The 24,574-nt window shown below is 38.4% G+C and overlaps 2 protein-coding genes across 5 annotated transcripts; one reads left to right on the forward strand and one right to left on the reverse strand.

The window, feature by feature from the left end:
* The first annotated feature begins 1,925 nt into the window (after window positions 1-1,925).
* LOC124203621 lies at window positions 1,926-17,154 on the forward strand. 3 transcript variants are annotated; one of them, XM_046600348.1, is made up of 8 exons: window positions 1,926-2,147; window positions 2,217-2,346; window positions 3,031-3,148; window positions 12,132-12,340; window positions 14,039-14,174; window positions 16,002-16,135; window positions 16,213-16,498; window positions 16,574-17,154. In XM_046600348.1, exons 3-8 carry the CDS (start codon window positions 3,076-3,078, stop codon window positions 16,645-16,647), a joined length of 912 nt encoding a protein of 303 aa, XP_046456304.1. In that variant the 5' UTR covers window positions 1,926-2,147; window positions 2,217-2,346; window positions 3,031-3,075; the 3' UTR covers window positions 16,648-17,154. The 3 variants fall into 3 exon arrangements, with proteins under 3 accessions (XP_046456304.1, XP_046456295.1, XP_046456285.1); XM_046600339.1 differs by having other exon boundaries at window positions 1,944-2,346; XM_046600329.1 differs by having other exon boundaries at window positions 1,972-2,286.
* A 315-nt stretch (window positions 17,155-17,469) lies between these two features.
* On the reverse strand, window positions 17,470-21,459 carry LOC124203607 (tetratricopeptide repeat protein 7B-like). 2 transcript variants are annotated; one of them, XM_046600322.1, is made up of 12 exons: window positions 21,136-21,459; window positions 20,855-21,070; window positions 20,533-20,784; window positions 20,212-20,461; window positions 19,754-20,144; window positions 19,535-19,686; window positions 18,970-19,456; window positions 18,740-18,908; window positions 18,404-18,636; window positions 18,217-18,321; window positions 18,036-18,127; window positions 17,470-17,691 (listed from the first exon to the last, which is right to left on the reverse strand). In XM_046600322.1, the coding sequence occupies exons 1-12, from the start codon at window positions 21,248-21,250 to the stop codon at window positions 17,559-17,561; spliced, it is 2,595 nt and encodes an 864-aa protein (XP_046456278.1). In that variant the 5' UTR covers window positions 21,251-21,459; the 3' UTR covers window positions 17,470-17,558. The 2 variants fall into 2 exon arrangements, with proteins under 2 accessions (XP_046456278.1, XP_046456271.1); XM_046600315.1 differs by having other exon boundaries at window positions 19,754-20,140; window positions 20,208-20,461; window positions 21,136-21,458.
* Window positions 21,460-24,574: the final 3,115 nt, after the last annotated feature.

Genomic DNA, 24,574 nt, shown 5'->3' on the forward strand with positions numbered 1-24,574 from the left:
ATTTTTCCCAACTTTTTCTACCTAGAAAGACCACAGCAATTAATCAAACATTACCATCGCCTTTTCCCTATCGGCCTATCCCATTTCCCATCGCAAAAAGCTTCGCGGATAAAAACGGGAATGAAATTTCGGACAAAATATTTGTTCACACCAATGCCAATAAGCTACTGCGTCGCAAAAATAATCTGTACAACTTAAAGTTGAAAATTTCAGAATGCTTGCAATAAAGAAATATTCAATCCATCAGCGATCCATAATTCGTTTACTGTTCACCTACCTTGTCCATATTATATGTATTGATCGAACAAGCATTAAATCGTAAAACCTCTGGGAATGCACTATCATCAGTCACATGTTCATTAAAAATAAATCCATTTTCTATATTATTACTTATGCAATTCCTTCGATTTATTAATCACATTTAATGATTTTGTCGGCTCGAACGTTATTATTGGTTAATTTTATCATTGCTAACAGAAGCAAGGATATAGAAAAACGAATATAGTCTTCATAACATTACGACCACGACGGCACCAAACGGTATTCAATAGATTTTCTATAATGCGTGGGTTTCTATAACCTCGCTGATATTTCACGAAAACATATATATATGGAAAGACATCTGGAGAAGTTGAATGATTCTGGTCGTCAGGAGAAGACAAACAAATGCAATGCCGGTAATAGAGAAGTAGCTAAGGAATGCGTTATGAAGCTACGCGGTGGTATCAAAAGAAAAGAAGGCGAGTTTATAGTATAGCATCAAAGACCAACAATGATGCGTTTTCTTGAGAGGGTGGTGGGAGAGGGTGGATCCTTCTGTTTTTGACAGCATTGATGCGTGTTTTTTATTCTTAGCTCTTAAACTGTTGCAACGTAAAATCTTGATATCCATAATCTGACTTTTACTTTTTCTTTTTACAGAAATAATAAGAAAGATGATCTACATATACGTATATAAGCATATAGTTGTACTAAAGGCCTATACTGTATAGCCACATGCATCCATAAATATGGCATAACATAGCCTACCCTGGCTGGCACATGATAAAAAAAAGCACTTTTCAGTTTGCTTGGCCCTTGAAACAATACAGGAACACACAGAAAAAAAAGTGGAGGGAGTAGAAAAATTGTGGCCTTTGTTTTTTTATTATTGTCGACCGACCAAAAAACTAAAAGTGTCGTCTTTTAGAAATATGTGCCACGGGTATCATATTTTTGGAAGCGATGTGCATACCACGATTCATTTAAAAATAAAAACCCTATTTTTTTTCTTTATGAAATTGTATCTTGAAATATGAAATATTTCATGTTACCAGTGAAAGTGAATAAATGTGGTCGATCCTGATCAGAATTTGCAATAAATAAACAATTTGACAAAAAGTTTTAGCAACAACAAAACACGAGTAGTTCTATTAGCTTTTTAAAACAGGGCAGACGATTCAGATTGCGTCAGTATGTTTCTTAGTTATAGGGCAAACGGTAAAAAAATACTTCATAAAGATTTAAAACAAACTATAATAGACTAGTAAACGCATCCCATGAAAAAGCGCGAAAATGCTGCTGCCAAATCTTCTTTTTATGTTTCATCATTATTTCGCAAATAAATTCCTTGCCAAAAATATTCAATCAAATATGTCGTAAATTTTCTAGATTTGTTCTGGCGATGCTGATATTTAAAAAAAAATGTAATGAACCACAATGTCACAAAATCTAATGGCGTAATGAGTCCAAGGTGCTATTTATTTTATTATTTCTTTGGTTGTCGGGTTTGTCGTCTAACGCGCCTTGTCGGCTCCAATGAGCACGGGCTACACGAGAAACTGAAAAACAGACTTTTCCGCCGGTCTCTTTTAAAGAATTTGACGGGTAGTATACTTCTGAGACTCGCTGTGTAGTAGCATTACGCCCCTGTAGTAAAGAGAGGTGAGTAGGGGAGGAATCGAGACTTCGAATGTCAGTAGAGCTCTGACTCTTGTATAGGCGACTAGCCATCGATATAGCTTGATATTATAGCTCAGCACCGCTGCTGGTTCTTCCTTGGTCAAGTTATTCCCATTCGAAATATGAACACGATCGTAGTTGCGCCATAGATCGACATTATTTAGACTGCGTGTCGAAAAGAAGGATTAAAGTGCATAATCATCGACGTACGCAATATAATTATTTAATTTTTGATTTCAACGACTGAATGTCAACGCTCAAGTGATTCTCTATAGGTAAAAAATAACAAAAAACCAAAAAAACGTTAACATCTGGTGACCGCACCTGACGTGAACCTGCAACAAGGTACGGACGTCCATCCTTAAGTGATTGGCAACATAATTTGTGAATAACACACAGTACAGGGTATGTATACTAACTATATACACATAGACGTCTACATAGTGTTTGTGCATCTTGATCTATTGAAAATCCCTTTTTTTTCTGTTGCCTGTTATTCGAGTCAAACCAGAATGGGAAAAGTAACGTACAGCACAAGTTGTTAAAACTGCTTGGCGAATCTCTAGATATCGTCTATTTCTTTCTTTCTTTCCTTTTTTTTTTACCAGGCAGCCAAGCAGTCAGATAGAGCATTCAAAAGATCTCTTTTTAAAAGCTAGTTCAAAGTCTCCGGCTAGCCTAATCCAATCTGCCTGATTTGATTGGAAGTCGAATCCAAAGCCTTAGGCAAAGAGAGCGGAATATCAATGGACCATTATTCCTCGTCTTGTCCCCACAGTGATATCCGACCATGAGTACATGGGTATAGATAGCGCAGTAACCGTAGGCCCATTTTCATGAAGAGCACAGGAAGAAGAAAAAAAATCATACGACAATCACTCAAACAATATTCAGTTTCAGTTAAATCACTTTGTGCTGTTCGGTAATATTTTAGACGGGAATTTTGAAAAAAAAAGTCAAAAGTAGCTGTAAAGTTGGTATGAGATTTCCTCTGAAAACAAGTCGAGCGGGCATGGTTGTTTGTCTTGGATATGCTCTAAAGTATACGCGTGAATCGGCTTTTACAACTTTGTATTTCCGTTTGAATAGTTCCGCACACACGTTTTTTTCCTCCGGTTGTCCCAGCAATCTGTGATGCTGCTGTCGAAGCGATCGGCGATGGAAGTCTTCCCGTTTCTTCTACTCTTCTTGACAACATCATTAACAGGTAAATATATCATAGAAAATATGCCTAAATTTCCATGAAAACGCTTAGAGGTTTAAATGTTGAATCTTCTGTTAACTATACTCTATCGTAATAATGATATTAGAAGACAGCTATAGCTAGCCTAGCTCATAATAGCCGTGACCATTTCTCGAGTAGGGGATCGCGCATAAAACGTGCAAGGTTGGCACACCAACGCATTGGCGTGCAGTGCAGCAGTTGTGGGTCAGTTATGCAGCAGCTGTCCTTTCTCGTACTTGTCTATTATATTTTCTATGTAGTGCGCGTATATGGAAAATGAGATGTTTCCCACACACTAATGGACTTCATGTTTGACTATTTGAGTGGCATGTAAAATTAATAGTAGCTTGACAATTCAACGAAAGCAGCTAGCACCCGGTAGCACCCCCAAAAGTCGAAAAGAGTATAGCGCGATGAGAGAAAAAATAAATATTAAGTTGCATGACGTTAACTACAGCAGCAGACTTAGAGCCCAAGGCAAAAAAGCCTTGAAATTTGTTCGACATTTTGCGCTATTGAATTTTTTATTCGCGTATACCGATATCGATATGTGAAATGCCATTGGAATATTTTGAAATCCATATGGCAGTCTCAGTCAGTCGATATAATATGTGATACAACATTTGGCAAATGTCTGATGCGGACCTTTTAAGAAAAAACTTGACGTGATGTTGAAATTGAAAGTAAAAGTGAAAAATTGATGGGGATGTTAATGATTTGTTTTGTTGGTGTGGCTTATTGCATGCAGGATAATTCCTTCGGAAACTTTCACTAACCTATTTTGCCATATGCCGCCTCTTTATTTGGAATGATTGATGCTGTTTAAACTAACCCGTCTTAATCAGGTCTTAATAATGTTGCACTGCTCATGAATTCCGAGTTTGAGCTAAATATGTATGCGCTTTCCATTTTGACTTCTCTGCAGTCTACACGTATGTATAGTGCCAACTCACAACAGTGCTGATTTATTAAACTGTTGAATAGACGACTAAACCGGATTTTTCTCTTCCTACGTCGTGTAGCGTATATTTCGTTCCGGAAGAGTGCCCAGGAAAAGATGCGTCATTCCAGCTCCATCCTTGAAATAGTTGTCTATTATTATTTTATGTCGCAATTGTTTTTCCTTTCTTGAAGGACATTTGCTTTGAAAAAAAACTGTCGAGAAATCAAATTCTAGACAAAATTAATTAAGAATATTATTTAGGCATTAATTATTTTACGAATAAGGGATTTCTGGAAAATGAATAGGATGTGACAATATTTTCCCACGTATTTTTAATTGGTATTTTATAAATAAAATAACTGGTACTCCCGGGTAATACTAATCCTGATTATATCCGTAGGTATTTTATATGCAGCAGGTATTTTATAACTGCTTAAATGTTTCATGTTAAAAAATAATTGGGTGCTGGATATTACGTAAATTAAGAAGGGACGCACATAAACGAAATTGAATCTCGGAAGTCGGAATCTTCTCATTGATAACGCAGGTAGTCTATACACGCAGTATTACGTTTCATCTAAATTTGCGTGTTCGCGAACTTCTCCTTCCCGTTTCAGATGTCAAGAATAAACGTGCATAAGCATATTTACAGCATATTTGTGTATAAGGGGGGTTCCGGTACAGATGCTATCGCCGGCCCCTGCGGGAAAAGGGTGTTTCGATTTTCGTCCGGTCGCGATACAATTTCAAAGTGTCGATAAACTATCTTAGTTACACCTAAGCCCATTTTCGTTACATGAAATAAATTCCGTACAAAATTCCATTTTGATAAATATCAGTTAGTAAGATCCAACCAAAATAATTTAATAATAAAATTCAACCAATTTTTTCTTTCTTTTTTCCTCTTTTAAAAAAGCTATGTGAGACGAATAAGCATATTTTAAACAAGATTTTGTTTTTTCTCAAATGCTTGGATGAGTTTTATCATAGTGACTTTTAGGGCTGAATATCCAGCTGGCGCTTTCGTCCTATTTAAGTGGGCACTTGAATAAATTTGAACTAAGACAATTTCGATGTCTGTTGTACTTTTCAAACCACGTTCATGTGTTTTTATCGTGTATTACGCGTGGATGGATGGCCTTGCCAGTATAGTCACCTATTAGCTACCAAGTTATCCAACCGCTGTCGAGATAGGCTTCTATTACGCACGATTATTCCAACATTTTTCATCATTTAACATGAGTCTTATCATTCGCTTTGCTCTTCACTGACTCTCGTGAAAATGAGCGTCACGCATTTTGCATCCAATGTTTTCCGACCATACCAAATAGAAATCAAATTCTAATTTAAGTATTTGGGAGATCAACCACTGCGGTATAGCGTCGCACAACAACGCTTATCGCTATATTCTATGGAGTGCGTATCGGAGAGATAAGAAAGAAATCATTCAAAGCATTTGGTTTGTGTAAACGTGTGAAACACCATGTCATTTTTTTCCGTTGAGTGGACTCGTGTGCTCTATTGCTCTACACATAAACAAAACAGGACTTCAACTTTCAGTCCCTTTTTTTACCGTCTAGAAAATAAGAGGATTTTTTTTGTTTTTAAGAGGACTTGAACTCACGACTCAATATTATAACACAAACTTCATAATGGCCTTTTTTTGGTCCGGCTTTGTTCTGGAAAAAAAAGGAAGATAGAAGCTTTGAAATGTGACTTGTGTGTATCCGGCTCCGAATCAACTTTGATGGAGGAGAGAGAGAGATCGAGGGGTTGGGGGTGGGTGGGTGAGAGGTTGTCTAGATGACGAAAAGTCAAACTTTGAATAATCGCGCCAAAAGTTCGTACACAGGAGTGAGATCCGTGAAATGGCCCCTTCATCTGCTGGTCTCTCTCTCTCTCTTCTATCCAACACAGAAAATGGCATCGCGCGTTTTCGTCCTTTTCACCGCGGCCGTGAAGCAGAAGATGGGCGAAAGTTTGCTACCCATGCTGCTGTACATCTATAACCTTTTGATCAAATCAAATGATAAAAAGCGGAAATACGAGAGTGGGGGTGGTGCTGGTGGTTGGGCAGCTTGTGTATGTGTGTGTGTGTGTGTTCTTTTGTCTGCTGCTGGTCTCTTTTCGCCCCTTTTGACTCTTTAATGATCGAGTTTGACGCTCGGCCATTACTTGAGCGCTACCACCGTCGGTAACCTATATACATAACATAGCGATAGACCGTTAAAAAGAGAGCGGGATGGTACAATACAAGAGCCGCATGATTGCTGCGCTCGGTGCTTGCAACAAGACTATACAGGCCAATTAGTGAGATGGTTTTTTACGGCGCTGGCCTTTGGAAGACATTAACGGCCGTTTCGTCAATGGATTATCATTTCAAAGTGATGATTCGCGAACACAAAGTAGCCGACTAACATTACACAACGGCTGTGTATATGATATGGTTTATTAGGAGGGCCTAAGAAATTCGTCATTGCTTCTCGGTTTTCAGTTCATGTCAAGACCCTCCCAGATAAGCTATATGACTTCTCAATTCCCATGTGTATCTATATAGTTAAAAAGAACGAGCTTCATCTCAAGCTTGATCCGTGCCTTTTTTTTCATCCTTGGGGATGAATAAAGCAATTTGTAAAATACAAAGTGAAGTGTTTTGCCGTGTTGCATCATCTTTGCGTTCCAGTTGGCTATCCTATATCTTTATACGATTAACTAGGGCCAGAGAAACGGGAAGAGCAATTCGTTTGTAGCAAAGCTATATAGTTAATTGAGATCGGATTATAATTATTGTTTCAGACCAAATTGATTATATTACTTTGATAGTTCAAATTGAGATTTGTCGAAAGATTCATTTATTTCTAAATTGAGATATTAATAATATCCTGTTGTTATTAGATCGATGCGAGATTTTAAGATTCAATATTCTGATTGCATTACAATTAAAAGGATGACGGTGACGATGGCAAATGACGGTGCTTGGGTGGTTTTTGATCTGCACCAATTAGTTCACATATACAAAATTCACTTTTAAAACACAAAACACATAGAGACCTTCAAGTTTTGCGACTGAATGCATATGAATGTCATGTGGTCATCGCGCGTCATCGCCATCATCGCCGTCATCGCCACTGTTCCGTAGATTGGCCGCTCCGTCGTGCCGGTGTGTCGTGGTCGTATCGCCACATAAAATCGAATTCCTTTATTTGACGCACGTTGGTGACTGAGCATCAGGGCCTAATAGTGTTTCGTTTACTGAAACGGCCACGATCGTCACGGCCGATCGAAAATAAATTATTTCACAATTCAATGCACTACTACCCAGCAAATGCGTCACCTTTCTGATTATCATTAACATATGATCAGACTGCCTTTACTAATAAGTAGTTATACTTCTATCGAATAAAATTCTATTAATAAAAAAAAATTGCTATCGACTATCATTTGATAGCTTGGTTATTTCAATGATGCAAAGTTAACCAATCGAATTAATTTCGAACGTCTACGTGCGTCTACGCGTTGGATTTAGTGTTTAATTTACAAAAGGATTAATAAATTCTTCTTCTTCGTGATTTTTATTTTTATTTTCCGCCTATGAATAGAGATTGCTTCTTACATATTCGGCAATATTTCTCAGTTTTATACTGTTAATCACCTGAGTAAAAAATAATTTTTTTCGCAAAAAAGGCCTTGACATAAACAATGTAGAAAATTGGCCAGAAAGACAGCAGCCTATGATTTCTGCGATCCACAAAAGCTTGTTGGTGAAATTCTGTGTGTGTGTTTGCGTATAACTATACATAGATAGATGTACAAGCATTTTTTTCCGACACCGGAAATGGCGCGTCTAACTTGCTCTTGGGCGTTATTTAGAAGGGGACTTTGACTGCTGCGCGCTTCTTAACTCGGTCGGCCAACCGTAACTCTTTGTATCATTTCTCTCCCGTCCTCTCCACCCTCTACATGGATGGCCAGCGCCGGCCATTGCGTCGAAAGGAAGAGAAAAGGAAAAGAGCACCAGCACAGAGACAAAAGGACCATACCTGAATACCCCGGCCGTGCAGAGAGAGACAATAGGAAATATAATATGTACCGAAAGATAGTATGGTATAGAGGACTAGAGAGAGAGAGAGAGGTACAGGAGCGAGCGATGGAACGTAAAACATTACCAACATAAAAAAGCGGTTTAATTTCTCCCTTTTTCCTGTCCATTTATTTGTTCTTTGAGTTTCGTGATTATACAAAAAAATATTTTGTCTTTATAAGGAAATTTTAGATAAGGTGATTGTTTTCAAATTTCAATCATAAAACAGAATTAATTAAATTATTTAATTAGTGCATGTTATTTGCGACTTTAAAAACAATTATATAATGTTTTGTCTAATGACGTGACAGCGTATACTGATTACGGATCCGTGTTTACTGGGAATATCTTGGGTATAACTTAATTCAAGGCTTTTTGTTTCAAGTTTTCCACTCGTCTTCGATCACTTTAATGGTCTCTGTTGCTAACTTTCAAGAGCGTGATGTTCTTATACTCTTTTGCGATTCTCTCACGCCCGCGTTCTCTGTGCGGCCAATTTATTATATTCGCACCATCAAAATCTATAGGGAATGGATCATTTTAAAAGTTCAGCAGAGCTAATACAGCTAGACAGCAGCTAGTTTCGTTTGCCAGTCTAAATTAAAAAGGCTTACGGAGGGAAAGGTGTTAATTGGCAGCACCGGAAGGAAAAGTATCGACTTGATTTCGACTCACGGCGATTCATCGAAGACAAGACCTTATGGAGTTGAGTCACAAGTTCATTTTCGAACTGAGAGTTGGTGTGTAATGCAGTTGGAATCGGAAAGCGCGTGCCATCGACATCAGAAGTGGAGGAGGAGAGGGCAGCAGTTATGAGCCAATTAGTGACGCATGCTAACTTTGCGTATTGAACCAATTTCATCGAGCAGTGAACATCTGTGAAACGAGAGTCAAACGGTGATCAGCATATCGATCGCCAATCAGAATCTCCCAAACTTGACTCTGCCGATTTTATAATCTGCCAAATGTCATAATCACTTCGCTTTAGGCCTCCTGATAGGGAAAATGTTGTTAGTCACAAGGCAATTAGCTGTGTACGATCATTTTCGTATTTTATTTCAATGCCAAGCAATTAACCACCGTCGCTGAATTTCAGTTATTTCCCCCCGGCCGCGCAAAGTAACAAATCATTTGAAAAACAAATGTCGACATTAGCTGTGGCAATTTATAATCAACAGCCACTAGGTGGAAGAAATGTTGCTAGCGTAGTTTATCAGGCCGTAACAACAGGACTATATAGATGGGAAAGAATTAGTTCATTGAGGGACTGCACTGTGTTCAACACCATCACGTACCGCGAGAGCGCACACGACTTATTTCTGTAGCAATTCCCAGCATGTATTTGCAACCTCCCACGTACATACAGATAACGAAAGGCATTTTCAATCACCTATTTTGTTGTTGCCATAGCCCTGCTGCTGCACAGCAAACCGTTGCGTCATTGTCGTGCCCGCCAACGCACAGCCAGACAACTGTCTGCTCCTAATAGATTGGATGTTCTGGTCAACTGAGAAAGGCTGGCGTGTCACGCCACCTCACAATCCAACTACAAACCTATGCTGGTTATACTGGTGGGCCAATCACAAACAGCATGTTAACTAGGCCGACAATACCATAAGGAGAGGTTATTTTTTAAGACCGGCCCAGGGAAGATTAGACGTCAATATATGTATGTAACAACTTGCCGTTGAAATCGGCCAGCAATTGTCCAAAGTTACGTGTTTCTGTTACATTCTACATCATCGGGCTTGCATATGTGAATTTCTAAAAGCGTTGGCATTCACCAGAGCATTTATATACCATGTTGACGCGGAATATCGTAAATGAAAAAGAATGTTCGTGAGCGCTTGCCAGACCATAAACATCGCCACAAAAGCCACCGTTCCCCCCCAATTTCTACAGAAAAAGAAATGGGCAGATTGAAAACTATTTCATTTTAAAGCTGTATAAAAATAACCATTATTAAAATAGTCATATGATTCATCCGAGAATTTGTCGCTGGAAATTAAGTAATAGTGACGTAATATTCTGCTAAATAGAAAAAAAATAAACTTAAAGACAATTTTAATTCTTAATGTTTTCCTATGGTTGACACAATTTTTTTGCAATAAATATTGTACCAGTATTTATTGGTGTGTAATCTACTCTCTCCAGCGGTACGTACACCTTACCGCTTAAATAACAGTCGCCACAGATTTAAGAGTTCTAAGACTCCATGTGTGGTGCCAAGCTGATTCGACTTGTTTTAATATGCTGCGCTTTCTTGTTGACTTTTTTGGAGGCGCCAGTCACATTTGAAATTTCTCATTAGAGCGCGCATATAATGGGCCAAGTAGACGCTTATCTTTATCTTATTGGTTCTGGGGCTAGCCAAAAGAAAAAAAAAATAAGTATAGACGGAAACCGTTAAGTCTGGATTATAGTTGGATTTTCAAGTAGGTATATATAGTAGGTATATATATAGCTTGGATAACTTTTTTTTTCGGAAAACTCTTGATACACCCTCGTTTGATTTCGTCGGCCGAGGCAGTTACGCAAACAGAAAATAACACAAAGGGAAATCCAAAACTCGACTCTGCTCGAACGTGTGACTCACTTACTCCTCTCTCTCTCCACCCTCTTCTGCTCGACTGCTCACTCTTTTCCCCTCTCTCTCTTAGTGTCTCGGATCATTTCCTGCCTCAGTACAGAGAACTCACCCTTATACACAAGTATATACTCTCTCATCCCTTTTCCTTCTCTTCTCCCAAGTCCTCCACCCACCCGTTCGCTGTTGCCAGCCGTCATCGTCTAGTAACTAGTGGAGCAAGCGGAGCAAGGGGCGAAGAGGATGAGGGTTTTCTGGTCGATCCGGATGGTTTAGTCCGAAGTGAATATGCACTGCATGGCGATGTGTAATCGACGGCTTCGCCTTCCATTTATATACAATGCGCCTTGGCTACACAGAGGCAGTTGCTGTGGGCTGCTGGCCGCTATACACAATATAGATGTGAACATGTGAACCTATATATTGATAGCCCTGTACAGTGTACAGAGGATAATGGACACATGGGAGCATCGTCAATTCGAAATGAGGAGCATGACTATCGAAGGTCGCACTTCTTTTGTCATTTTTTCCCATGGCTTTATCTATACAACTTTAGCTTCCTGGCTTCCTCCCCCAGCAGATCCACATTATTTCGATGTTGGAATATTTACTATTTTATTTTGCCATTTTATAATTTCCCATCAGGTTCATCTCACAGTGCAGAATATTGAACAATTTGAGTAAATTATTTTTCCTTATAAACCGATGAGGCCTATGGTTTTGAGATTACAGCAAATCGTCTTATTAGGAATACTGCACAACTAAAGAAGAATCGTATAGATTATTCCGGTCGAAAGACATGTTTTAAACAGCACAGACCACTTCCCTAGGGGAGGATCACAACCAGTGCAGGGGTTGGACAAATGGAAGGGGGGAGAGAGAGTTTTAGTCAGAGATGGTTGAGTCATGGTATAATAGGAAATAAAATTAATGGTTTGTAATATCTATATTATTTTCTTCTATCGCTATACAATATTAAATGAATTAAAAATAATATTTAATTAACTGCGATTTTCAACTAACCTGCGAGAAAAAAAAATTTGATCCATTGGAACGGGATTCCTGTAGATCGACGCGGTGAAATTTAATTCGGCAACCATAAAACAATGTCGGAGAGAAAGTGCCATTGAAGAAGTCACACTTTCTTCCGTTCTCGCGCTGTTTACTATGAGCGCACTAAAATGCTGTAGGAATTTATAATAGCAGAGGACACTGCTGCGTATAATTTATCGTTATAAAATAATCATTGGTTGGCCCATGGCAAAACGTTGGTTCACACTTTCGAATATTACAACAACGCATTCATATTATCAAAATTTAAATATTGAAAATCTATTTTTAAAAAATGAAACAGGTGGAGTTTCGGCTCTGAAGATGGTCCAGGTCAAAGTCCCATTGGCGGCACTATCGGGTCACAGTGTACAGCTGGAGTGTATCTTTTCTCTTGATGGCGAATCTCTTTACGCTGTCAAATGGTACAGAGGTGTCGACGAGTTTTACCGCTACGTGCCCGCTGAGGAACCACATGCTACAGTCTTCGGTCTAAATGGAATAGAAGTCGACGTGAGTATCTTTTCGTTCATGGGAATAATGGCTTATCCAATATAGTCTCGACACAGCCGCTTCTTCCATAAATTTGGGAAACAAAATTTAATTGTTTAATGCGCTTAGCCCCCACTAAGCAGGAGGGACGGTAAACCGAAAATGTTTGGGAATCACATAACCTTTTTCTTGTATTCAAATCACGGCATCCCAAAAAGAATTGAAGAATTCTAATGGATCTTTAAAGCTTGTTTAGTCAGTCTATTAATATTTGTAGTGGATATCGACCAAAATTTACTCAAAAACACAACGCAATTGTTGTAAAGATATTGAACTCCAAGTTAACTTCTTTCCACTCTATCGGTGCAATTCAATTTTTTTAAATCAACCTTTAAAGAAATGAAATGCAGGATTGCAGATCAAACGCAAAGAGCTTGCTAGAATCACGGATAAGATCACAAAGCAAAAAAGCGGTTCATTCTATCGAGGTTGATTTGATTTATTATTTTTGATATCCCACTATTCAAAAGGATTTTTTTTTTAGCTTTTGATGATTTTCCATTGCCTCTAATATAATAAATGTAATGCAATCTAAGATATAGACTAGATCGCTTTCATTTTTGAACAAAGCTTTGCGCTTGAATGCTATTATTGACTAGTATGTACTTTCCTTCAAAGAACAAACCAAAATCAAGTATCAATCTCAAGAAAAAAGCAATTCCAAATTGATGTTCATTGTAAGACGAAAAAAAAATATGACGCAATAGTCGCAATATCCTGTGAATATTAATTATAAGTACAATGTCTTTAATTCAAATCGCATTTTTTTTCTATACACGAGATATTTTTAAAATAATTATTTTTTTTAACTTAAAGTAAAAATCCTTGCAATTCATTATACACTTGCTTTTAGTCTATTGAAATATTTATTCAATCTACTTTCGAGCGGTCTTCCTTTTCCGTTGTTCAGCTTAAACTTTATGTGCAGCCTACACGATTCAATCATGCTATCACGGTGTCGGGAATCACGCACACACAACCCACCGAGTATCGAATTTGTGTGTGCCGCGCATCACATCCGACAATCCCATATAGTAGTACAGGCCAGCAGTTGGCAGATCAAGAGCGATGACCATCAGCGGCGATTCTTATTTCCAGAGCTGTTGGCTCGGGTCGGGTCGGTTCCTGTGTGCTGGCGTTGGTGTGAGCATGTCCATGTCTGCAATGAAGCATCTGCTGTATTAAAGATGGAAGTGTGCAACTGCGTGCCTACACGCAAACACATCTGTCATCCCGATACAATTCGAATCTATCCGATCTAGGCAGCACAGCCAGTGCTTTACCTGATGCGGAAAGCGAAAGCTATATAAAACATTGCGCCAGACCCGATACATATATCCCCCCGTATATCCTCACCTAACTTTCCGGATACAAGGGGGCATTGATTCACACAGAAACAAAAAAAAAAAATGATTATTCAAAACCTATAAATATTTCATTCTTAGAGATTATTTCAATACTAAAAAAAACAAACAAAGATTTATGTATATGAATGGAAAAATAATAATTGTTAACGAAGATAAGATACAATAGGTCACCGATAAAAGAATTTGTTCATAAACAAAATTCAGAAAATTGTTTTAGGAAATTAAATAACTGTGTTTTTTTGTTGTTGTTGTTGTTTTGATCTATTTTGCATTTATTATCTCTTATATGCAGCTAGATGAATCAAACGCTAATCGATTGGTGTTGCGATCGATCACAGCCGAGACGGCCGGTCGCTTCCGCTGTGAGGTGTCGGCCGAAGCGCCCTCGTTCGAAACCGTTTCCGGTCACGCCGACATGACAGTAGTCCGTAAGTGTCGTTATTTTGTTCTCTTTTTCATTGCTCTTTTTTTTATGTACCATTCGCTTTTTCTTTCTTTTTTTCCTTTTCTTCTCTTTGTTGCATCAATGTGCGCATTACCGCCCATTGTCCTTAACAAGTAGCTTTATGTCTAGTCGATTTTTTTGTTCGGCTATTCGGCCGCCTCCTTTGAGTCGCCATTTGCCGCTTCCCTTTTTTCTCTCTCGTTGCATTGACGTGTGTTGTTTCATTAGCGTTAGCATTCCACGACTATTCATCACTATGGGCCCACTTATTTATCCAACAACGAGTAGTAGTAGAGCACACGGTAGCAACTCGTGACATTTTGTCAACACGTTATATAGTATAGCTAACTAGCTATACATGGCTCAATATAGTATGTAGGTATATTTATTTATACGTAAGAGGGAAATAAGATTTCTAGTTTCGATTTGACAAACTTGTGATTTCTTTTCCCATCAAAATTTGACATTGAGCCGTGGGTGATTCCTTGGCAACCAGTCAGATGCGAGGTGACACCAAACCAATTCCAACAGGCACATGCCCTCGGATTAGAGTGACGTCTATATACGTATATATATCATCTTGACGTTTTTCATTCACGTCGTGACTTATTTCAGATCTTTCTTTGAGTCACCCAGCCCTCCATATAGTATAGGAGCGATACTTCCAGAAAGCGTTCCAGAACATTTTTGACAAAGGCTTCAATCCTAAAATTTGGTTGAAATTTCAAATCTGTCATATTTCGATATGCGTTCTGAGTTCAGAATTATAGGTCTAACAAACGATAAAACTTACAAATGTCAGTTTAGCATTTATAGCTAAGCTTGATTGAACAGCTGGAAATAGTGGCCAGCTATTATCGTGTGTTTTCGCAGTTTTCTAAGAAAGAAAAACAAAGTCGAACAAAGTCCGCGGGCGGTGTCAGCACATTCGATTCCTTTTTTATTTATTTATTTATTTTGCTTTGATGGTTGTAATGGTTGTTCGTTATTACAATATTTGTTTGTATCACCTGTTCCTCGGTGCCACACTCCGGCACTTTGACGTTTGGTGCCGCCCAGACTGATGGTGAAAGTCCGCACTTGTTTGGACGATATCGACGGCCGCGCTGAAGTACCATATACATACGAAATGTATTTAATGTATCCAACAAAGTAAAATCCCTAGACCTGACCTAGACATCCGTAGACACCTGATTACGGTTTATTTTCTCGCTTAATATTCTACTAATGGGAGTTACGGTTTAGTTGAGTTGTGAAGGCTAACTTTTTTACAAGAATACTGTTCTTGGACTAATACTGTTCTGGGAGGTAAATAACGTAAATAACTTTATTTGTTCAGGACAAAAATCATAAATTCCTTGGCACAATTAAGATTTTTAGGTTGCGTCTTGGTCCCCTTCTCTCTTTTGTTCACACGAAAAGTGGGAAAACGCGCTGGATCTAGTGTAGTACTACCATCTAGCGAAGGGCGAAATAAGCGACTCCCTCATCTCATCCAGCGGGGATCCTAGGGATCGTTTACGATCGCTAGCGCTAACCCACACAATTATTTTGGACCGCTTCTGCTAGGCTTGGTTTAATTAACACCAATGCTGTCGAACGATTCTTCTAATTTTAAATAAACCTGGGATGCTCAATAGAAAAGAACGTTAGCCGGATTATTCGTGATTTCCGTTTATATCAGTTGGCACTAGCGTCCGTGTGAGAACGGAAATACCTCTCATCTCGATCATAACCCGCATGTTTTGCTCTCGTTGAGTTATGAACTATTAGACTTGTTGTTGAGAAGCCATTTGATATTATTTTCCAGAACTTCCTCAACGCGGACCAGTCATTGCAGGGGGTAAGCCACGCTACTCTGTCGGAGATCAAGTCGATCTGAATTGCACGTCAATGCGCTCCTCACCCGCTACCAACCTCACCTGGTACATCAACGGAGAACCGGTAAGACACCAACTCCCATTTTGTTCATCGTTGATTATTTGTGAGTTAACATATAATTATCCATTTTCCCCATCCAGGCCGAGCGACATCATTTGAAGTTCTATCCGATTGCCGAAGACATCGACGGGTTGGAAACGTCCATGCTCGGCCTCCATTTCGTCATCAAGACGCGGCACTTTCGAAAGGGCGATCTCAAATTCAAATGTACCGCCACACTGGCAGCTCTCTATTGGCAGAGCAACGAAGCTTCCGCCGAGCCGGATCGCCCTGTCCATCACCAACGTTCGTCCTCCTCTGAAGTTTATCTGGACAGCCACCGCACATCGACATTGGCATCAGCAGCTCTCACCGTTCACTTTTGTGGTTTGTTTATAGACCATCAATTAAAATTTAAGAAAATATCAAAATGATATTAACTCTTCTACAATCGATGTCTAGGGCCACTGCAACGATCCGCTCTTTCGGCGTGCTTTCTAATTGTGATGCTGATCTACGCAGTCAGCTTGAGTTAATTCAACTCCACGGAGGGAGCTTTCGCAAATAAAACTTGTACAGTACAATCGGCGAAAAGCAATAAGTGAACCGAAGACAACCCAATGTACAATGTGTGTAAATGGATTCTTATTTCTTTGATATATAGTTGAATGCGATAGGTAAAATAATTTGATTTTGCAAATTTACGTGGTTTATATCTGTTCTTGGCTTTTTATTATCAAATTGAATTCGTCGAAAAAACGAAACACTTTTCATCGAGTTAAGGTTACATGCGTGTCCGTAATTAACCTTTTGAAATTTGAATTACTTTAACCACTTTCAGTTGACTTTCTGTTTCTTAGACGTACGCTTTAAACTACTTACATTGACTGAAACTTATCCTTTTATTACTGTCAAAATGTAATTTTTAAATGCACCACGTCATTAGTCTTTTACACTCGTCGAAAGTTGTTAATTCGAATATAACATTACTGCTGTATCACTAAAGTAAACTTTACTCAATACAATAAAGTTTCACGATCGAACAACCCGTCTGTTTTGTTGTTGTTTCTAAGATGCAGTGCGGAAATTGAGGATGGAAATCTAAAACTAAATATGATTAGACTTCAGTCCATTCACCACAAACTCTTCTCTATGGTAAAGATTTTTTTTTTTCTAATGGAAATTTACTGACCTGGGTAGATTTTTTCCTCTGATTAACATAAGTACCTGATGGGAACAATTCAATATGAATTTAGAATAAAAAAATCAATGGACAACGATTGTTGGAAATCCCACCGTACCAAGAGACTAATCACTGAGTAGTCTTCCAAAATACATAGTAGCCTAATAAAAATTGATACATGAAACAGGTAATAATGTATTCTACGATTGAAAGAAACAAAAATGTAACAATTAGAAGAAAATGTCAACAAGCATTGGATTTACTTTATTCAAAACACAATGGAACAGCACTAAAAGGGGCAACAGGACTACTTTTTTGGACTTCCAATGCCGTAGAGTAGCTACGCGCCGCCAAGTCGTAGTCTCCCATGGCTTCCAAAACTTTTCCCAAGTTATACCTTGAATAATATTTAAAAAAAAACGTAATTAATTTTATTTTAGTGGGCGTCCGCAACCAACTTATTCTAGCGACTCAGTACAAAAGGTTAAAATAACAAGATCGCAGATCTCAAAACATTTTCAAAGATTTTAATATTGCTTTCCATTTCAAAATTAAAGGCCAATTAAACAAATCATCGTCTCCTGTCCTGGTGCAAGTAAAAATTAGAAACCCACCTGTTTTAGGGTAGGAGGAGATCTTTACGGTTACTTAATAAACAAATTTTAAGACAAACTTGATATGTCGCAGAGCCAATGCATTAGTCTGATATAACCTGGATATAACCGATCTGCAAATAATTACCAAGAGTTCTCAGCAACAGGGTCGAGGCGAACAGTTTCCCTGAGTGTTTTTTCAGCTAAACGATGACTGCCTAGGTAGTGGACACAGAGACCCTAAGTTGACAGATAAAAATACGATGAAAATAAAAGCTCACGAGAATGTTCAATATGATAACATAATATAAAAGTCTATCTTCACTAACAAGATGTTGAAGACTGGGAATGTGAAATGGGCTCAATGACGTAGCGTTCTTAAAATACGTCTTGGCTTCTGCGAACTCGTTCTTTGATTCATGAATGAGGCCACGCTAAGGGAGGAAAAGTGAAATAAAAAAATAAAACCCAAATTAAAAGACAAAATAAGAAAAAGAATTAAATTGTTTTTAGTACCAGGTACATGACGTGGTGAGAGGCGGGACTTAAAAGTGCAGCCTCCTGGGCACAAGCGAGTGCCTCTTCACATTTTCCTAGCCTGACGTACAACTCTCCGGTCAAAAGCCAAATTTTAAGCTGAACGTGCCAAGCCGGACCCGGCTTAGGCAAACTGGAACACATAGATGACGTCACGTCCGACAACGCCTGTTCGGCACGGGCCGCAGCTACTGACTGGGCGTAAATTGAACCTAAGAAAAGTCAGGATTTATTTCAAATCTCCTCATTGTTAAACTAAATACCCAACAAACGCAATTAAAATAAGTTGAAACTTGAGATTATGATATGCCTTACTTTCACGCTCATTGGCGTCATTGGAAATATGTTGGGCCGAAATAGCACTCATTGCGAGGCTTCTAGTATCGTAGTTGCTGTAACTGTGACTGACGTTGTTTGGATTGCTCTCACTGGCCACCGGCCCACCCGATGACGAATCCTCGTAAAGTTGCTTCCACAAAGCCAGCTAACAAAAACAAAACATGGTTTTATTTACATAAAAATTATTTACATAAAAGATAACAAACCATGTGTTTGGCGGTGCCGAGCGCAACTTCGCCACCGAAACAACGTTCTTCCAACAGCGTTTTGATATAGAGCAAGTCGAAATTGTTTGGGTATTCTTCCAGGGTAGCTTCCGCCAACGAGAGCGCTCCTTGGCACTGATTCACATGCGATTCCTCCTCGTCATCACCATTAGCGGTGGAAGAAGAAGAAATTTGCGACGACGGTGATGCAGCTGAGGTGGAAAGCAGAAGCGAAAGGAGAAGCAAAGACGGGAGGTGCTCCCCACGCAAACGCAGAGCCATCCGCACTTCGGTTAGAGCTTGAGTCACTTGCCGGCAGAAGGAGTGCGTTAGGGCCAAGTAAAAATGAACCAGGTGATCATGGGGATCGTGGTCGGCCGACTCACGCAGCGATTTTAGACATTCCGTCATCCAGTTTTGCTTCAGCGGTTGAATCCGACTCTGGCGCCACTTGATAAAACATGCAACTCCTCTTATCAAGCACGCTCTGTAAGGGAAATTAAACAGCACAGCTATTAGTACAATTTACCATTTGTTACAACAGCATCAAAACAAATCAAGTCACCTGGAACTGATATTAGAATCCTGTTTCACCGCTCGTCGGACTGCCTCCGTGGCCAGATTGAACCCATCATCAATAAGATTGAGATGTTCCAGGCACACCTTGGCTGCCATTAAACAAGGGAGAGGATTGCTCGGACATAATCGTGCAACTTCCTGCGTTGAAAAGATGGACGGGTCAATTTTTCCCGATTGAATAAGATGGGTCGATTGATTGACAAACCTTTAAAACCAGAACGGCTTTGTTGAATTTCCCTGCAGCAATTAGTGAATAGGAAAATTGCGACCAAATATGCGCATCCTCGAAGGAGAATTTCAAAGCTCGCTCCAGCGACTCGCACAGCATGGCAGTCTGCCCGTGCTGAATGCAACAAACGATTAACAAATCGTACACGACGGTTGCGTTTCGCATCGAGGCTTTGCGGAGATCACGAAATTCGGGCGATTGGCTCAAGACCGCATCTCGGACCGCCATAGCCTCGCTCAAGAGCAGAAGAAGAAAAACTTCTTCGTTTACATCGCGCGGCGAAAATAGGCTAGAACCAGTGTAGTATTTCGATTTCCAGTGACTGTTTGGACCTTTTGCTGAGCTTACAGCCCAATAATTTCCCTGAATAAGGATTTAAAACCGTTTGAAGAAAAGACTCGAATCAAATCAGTAAAAGAATTCGTAGTACTTGGCACATTTTGCGTAGTAAAACCTCTGCCAATTGTCTCGCAAAAGTCAAACGCAGTGTCTGAGTTGCAGATGATTCCATGGCGCGTAAAACGGTCCGGTATCTGGCAATCGCTTCACTCCACTTCTGAGCTTTGATGTGAATCAAAGGAGCCCTTAGCAATGCTGTTTCAAGAAGCATTCCTATTCTCTGTTCATTTAAAGGGGGTAGAGGTGAATTTGATCCTGATGTTGCAATACTCCAATTACTTTGACCTAAAAAAGTCATAAAAAAATTTATGAACTTAAGCAGCAAAATCCTCCACAGCAGCATATTTTTAACCCACCCTGTAATTTATCTTGCTCTTGTAAATACAACAGTGCAATGTCACCAGCTGTTTCCATACTTTTGAGAAGTTGTTGTTCTTTGCTTTCAGGTGTTTTCCCAAATGAGGTTCCAACAGGAATCTTTTCTAAAGCTAATGCTTGCACAGCAAAAGATTCAGCAATGATTTTGAGACTGCGGACAGGTAGAGGCTTCTCAGTCAGCTGATCCAGGCCTGCCTCAGACAAGAACTGCAAAGCTTCATTGTATTCTCCTAAATTGACAATTTTTTAAAATGAAAACACAAAAGCTCAAAAATAAAATTTTAACTGTGCATTGTTTACCACATGCAAAATGTAATTTTGCCAATAACAGTTGAGCATCCATAGACCCTGTCGTCCTAGATCCTTCTATTCCCGCTGATAGAGTCAAAAATTGCTTTGCTTCACTCAATCCAGTTTTGGATGCAGCAATCACATCACTGGACGCATCATATGGCATATGTTCTTCTAGATATTGCTCCAGTTTGGCTTCTCCGAGTAGAAAATTACCCAATTGATCTGCAACATATCAAGCAAAATCATTAGTTTGATCAGATGCAAACTTGTTCAAAAAGATAACTTACCATTAATTCCAATTTTTCCACCTTCTGTTAATTCGATTAACTTTTTCCAATTCCCTTCATCTCGTAGTTTCTGCACATCTATTTCTAATTTTCCTGTAGATTTCTTGCTAGTCATTTCAGGCTGAGGGTTATTGTCTCAAGCTAATAGTTGTGAACCAAATCTCATTAACCGATGTGTATACTTTATTAACCACGTAACTATTGTTTTATCATATCAATTTATGTCCGTTTATTATTATTAGTGTCAATGTTCAAACTCTGACAGAGATTTTCTCCGTTTTTATCTTTAAAATCCGTCTGCTTTGACTGCAGCTGTCATATGGTTTACATGGGTACCATTAGTTCTCGGAACACTACACAGATGGCTTTTTGCAGTTCCATAACACTTCATATAGAGTTGGCTAACGTCCGAAGTTGCCAGTTCGCTGAAATTGTGAAAAATCGATTGGACACGTAAAAGTAAAATGTCTTACATAGCGGCTTATGGAGTTTCGCCCGTTTTAGTTTTAGTTTTTAATTTTCCCCTTTAAGTCGTCTTCAGTTGCTATTCTTAATTAGATAACTACATTCCTTAGTTATCAGGTATTCTTTTAAGATTTATTTCCCCTCGATAGTCATTGTAGTTTATTTATTATGAATTTTTAAGTAAACGTCCCTACCGTGTTTACGAAAAAATATCGCCATTTCCTGCCCCAAGGGAAGAATGGAAAGAAGAGACGAAGGAAGAAACTAAGAGGGGACAAAGGGGTGGCGCGGGGTTCTCTTTCCTCGGGGCAGGATATTGTCCTTGAAAACCAAATGCCTTTTACTTAAAAATTCATAATAAATAAACTACAATGACTATCGAGGGGAAATAAATCTTAAAAGATTACCTGATAACTAAGGAATGTAGTTATCTAATTAAGAATAGCAACTGAAGACGACTTAAATGAGAAAATTAAAAACTAAAACTAAAACGGGCGAAACTCCATAAGCCGCCATGTAAGACATTTTACTTTTACGTGTCCAATCGATTTTTCACAATTTCAGAAAACTGGCAACTTCGGACGTTAGCCAACTCTATTAACTTGATTGTAATCATTGTTAAATTGAATCTGTTAATCAGCAGTTTTATTATGACTTTTCATTTTTTCAATAAAACCGATACGTAGCATGACATTTTTCAAATATTTTCTGAAATTTTGGTTGTAATCAATTCGGGTCATTGAAATTTTATAAAACTTTAATATTGCACAATTCGCCATTTGAAATAATATTGCGGAATTCGCCATTTTGAAATAATATTGCGCAATTCGCCATTTGAAATAATATTGCGCAATTCGCCACTTTGAAATAATATTGCACAATTCGCCATTTTGAAATTGCGTAGTATAGTAAAAGTCCCAGGATTAGCATTCTTCTCTAGTAGGGGAGACTGGAGTAAAACGGGACGGTTTTCGTTTGCCCCCTATATCTCCCCAACTAATTCTTTAATTTCGTTAAAATTTTTTTTTATGTATTCTTTATTGTAATGTACCCCCCATATTTTTTTAATAATTTTATAATAAACCATTTCCCCATAAAAGACCTTTAAAGTTTACTCAGATTTATTGGAGGAGCCTATTTTTTGGGGTAAGTGAGGACACTGGGGTGGGTGGTAAGGGACGTCCTCCGTTTTCGCCTTAAAATTCATTAATAAAATTGAAAAAAATTGAAAAAGTGTTCCACTGCATAGACTCTTTGAGTTTATAAATGTTTCAATTAAATTATTGTGTTAATGAACCTTTTTTCTTATATATACAAAAACCCTTATGGAGCTGTAGGACATCCTGCGTTGCTAGGTCAGGAAATCGAGCCTCTTAAAAATGCTGTACGCTGATTGGTCCGTAACTGTCCCATTTTAGGCAAAAACGGCTGTCCCAAACAACCCGATTATGACTCTTTTTTTTAAAAGTTCATACCGTCTAAACAAATTGGTCTAAAATTCTAATTTTTGTTTTAAACGATCAAGAAATGAATCAGCTTCATTTCAATATTAAATTTACATACCATTACCGTTTATTTGTTTCTATAAACATAAAATGGCGGAGACAAAAATTTATAAATAAAAACCGTTTTTTAGTTTTGTCAATAACTCATGCAGTTATTGACAAAAATCAACAAAATTTCATGCCGAAGTAGATTATACAGATTTACATAACATACTAATTTTTTTTAAAGTTTTATTAACATCTACTATTTTTCCCCCCACTGTCCCTTTTGACCCGGTGTCCCATTTTACTCCAGTCTCCCCTACTGTTTTCACAAAATTAATCAATTTAAAATTAATGTTATTAAAATAAATGTAATTGAATATTATTCTTTTTAAAAAATACAATCTTTGCTTCTAAAAAGGATTCAATCAATTTTAATCTGACGAACACAAAAAGTGAGGTCGACAGATTCCCGGCCTTTTCAACCTTACATAATGGGTTATAGGAATGAAAACCGTCTGGGTAGAAAGCTGACCTCGACCGGACAAACGAAGCTTTTTCTACCCTACCCTCGTTCGGCGAGATTATGAAGACGTAAAGGGCTAGCGGGATCAAAATTCTTAGTTAGGCAATAGATAAGGAACTTTTTCATAAATATCGAGGGAAACTATTGCCAAGCCCTAGAGCAATATACCCGTTTTCTTAACCCAGCCTATTTTACAAAACCGTACAAATCTCACTTATTTTGTTCGTCAGATTAAGACACCTAACGTTAAAAATGGAATTTTCTGCTTTATTTATCGAAAAGCCCGAGTCGTTTTTACGAAAGGTAGGCTACTGTACGTTAAATGGGTATCGAATTAAAGTTTTGTCAGGTGAACGTCATTATCACGATCCATTTTATTTTCTATTTTTCACCTTCTTCCTTATTGTCTTCCCTTCCTTAGCTTCCTTCGTGTGAATGAATGGAGCGTGGATTTTAAGAATGTGTATGAAGTTATATGTGCGTGATTTGAATGAATGTCTTAATAAAATTTCTGAAACCAAAATTATACCATAATTTGTTTGTCTTTTTATTATTTAGCATTAGCAAGTAATACTCACTCAACAGTTATGTATAAGGTATTTAACAATGAACATAATTAAATTCGTTTTCTACTTTTGAATAAACGGCGATTGCGTGAGCAATTGAGTTGTTCAAAGTCACCTTAATTTGTGGTTTGGATGCTTTGGATGACGATTGGATTGTCTCGCGCAGTTGACCAAATGCCAGGTCATCAGTCGCCTCCTTGATTAAAGGTGGATGATGGCACTTGTTAACGGTTTACTTTTTAAATCTTGTCAGTTTCAATAAGTTTTTTTTAAATATTTTACCATCTATAGAGGGGGAGGAGTGGAACGATGGAAGGATTACATTTTGTGATCGTTTGTGATTCAATAATAATTGTTTATTTTGAACTAACCATCCGTGTGTGCAAAACTCCTCC

This window comes from Daphnia pulex, chromosome 2 (genome assembly GCF_021134715.1).
Source record: "Daphnia pulex isolate KAP4 chromosome 2, ASM2113471v1".
In the NCBI taxonomy this organism is placed as follows: Eukaryota; Metazoa; Arthropoda; class Branchiopoda; order Diplostraca; family Daphniidae; genus Daphnia; species Daphnia pulex.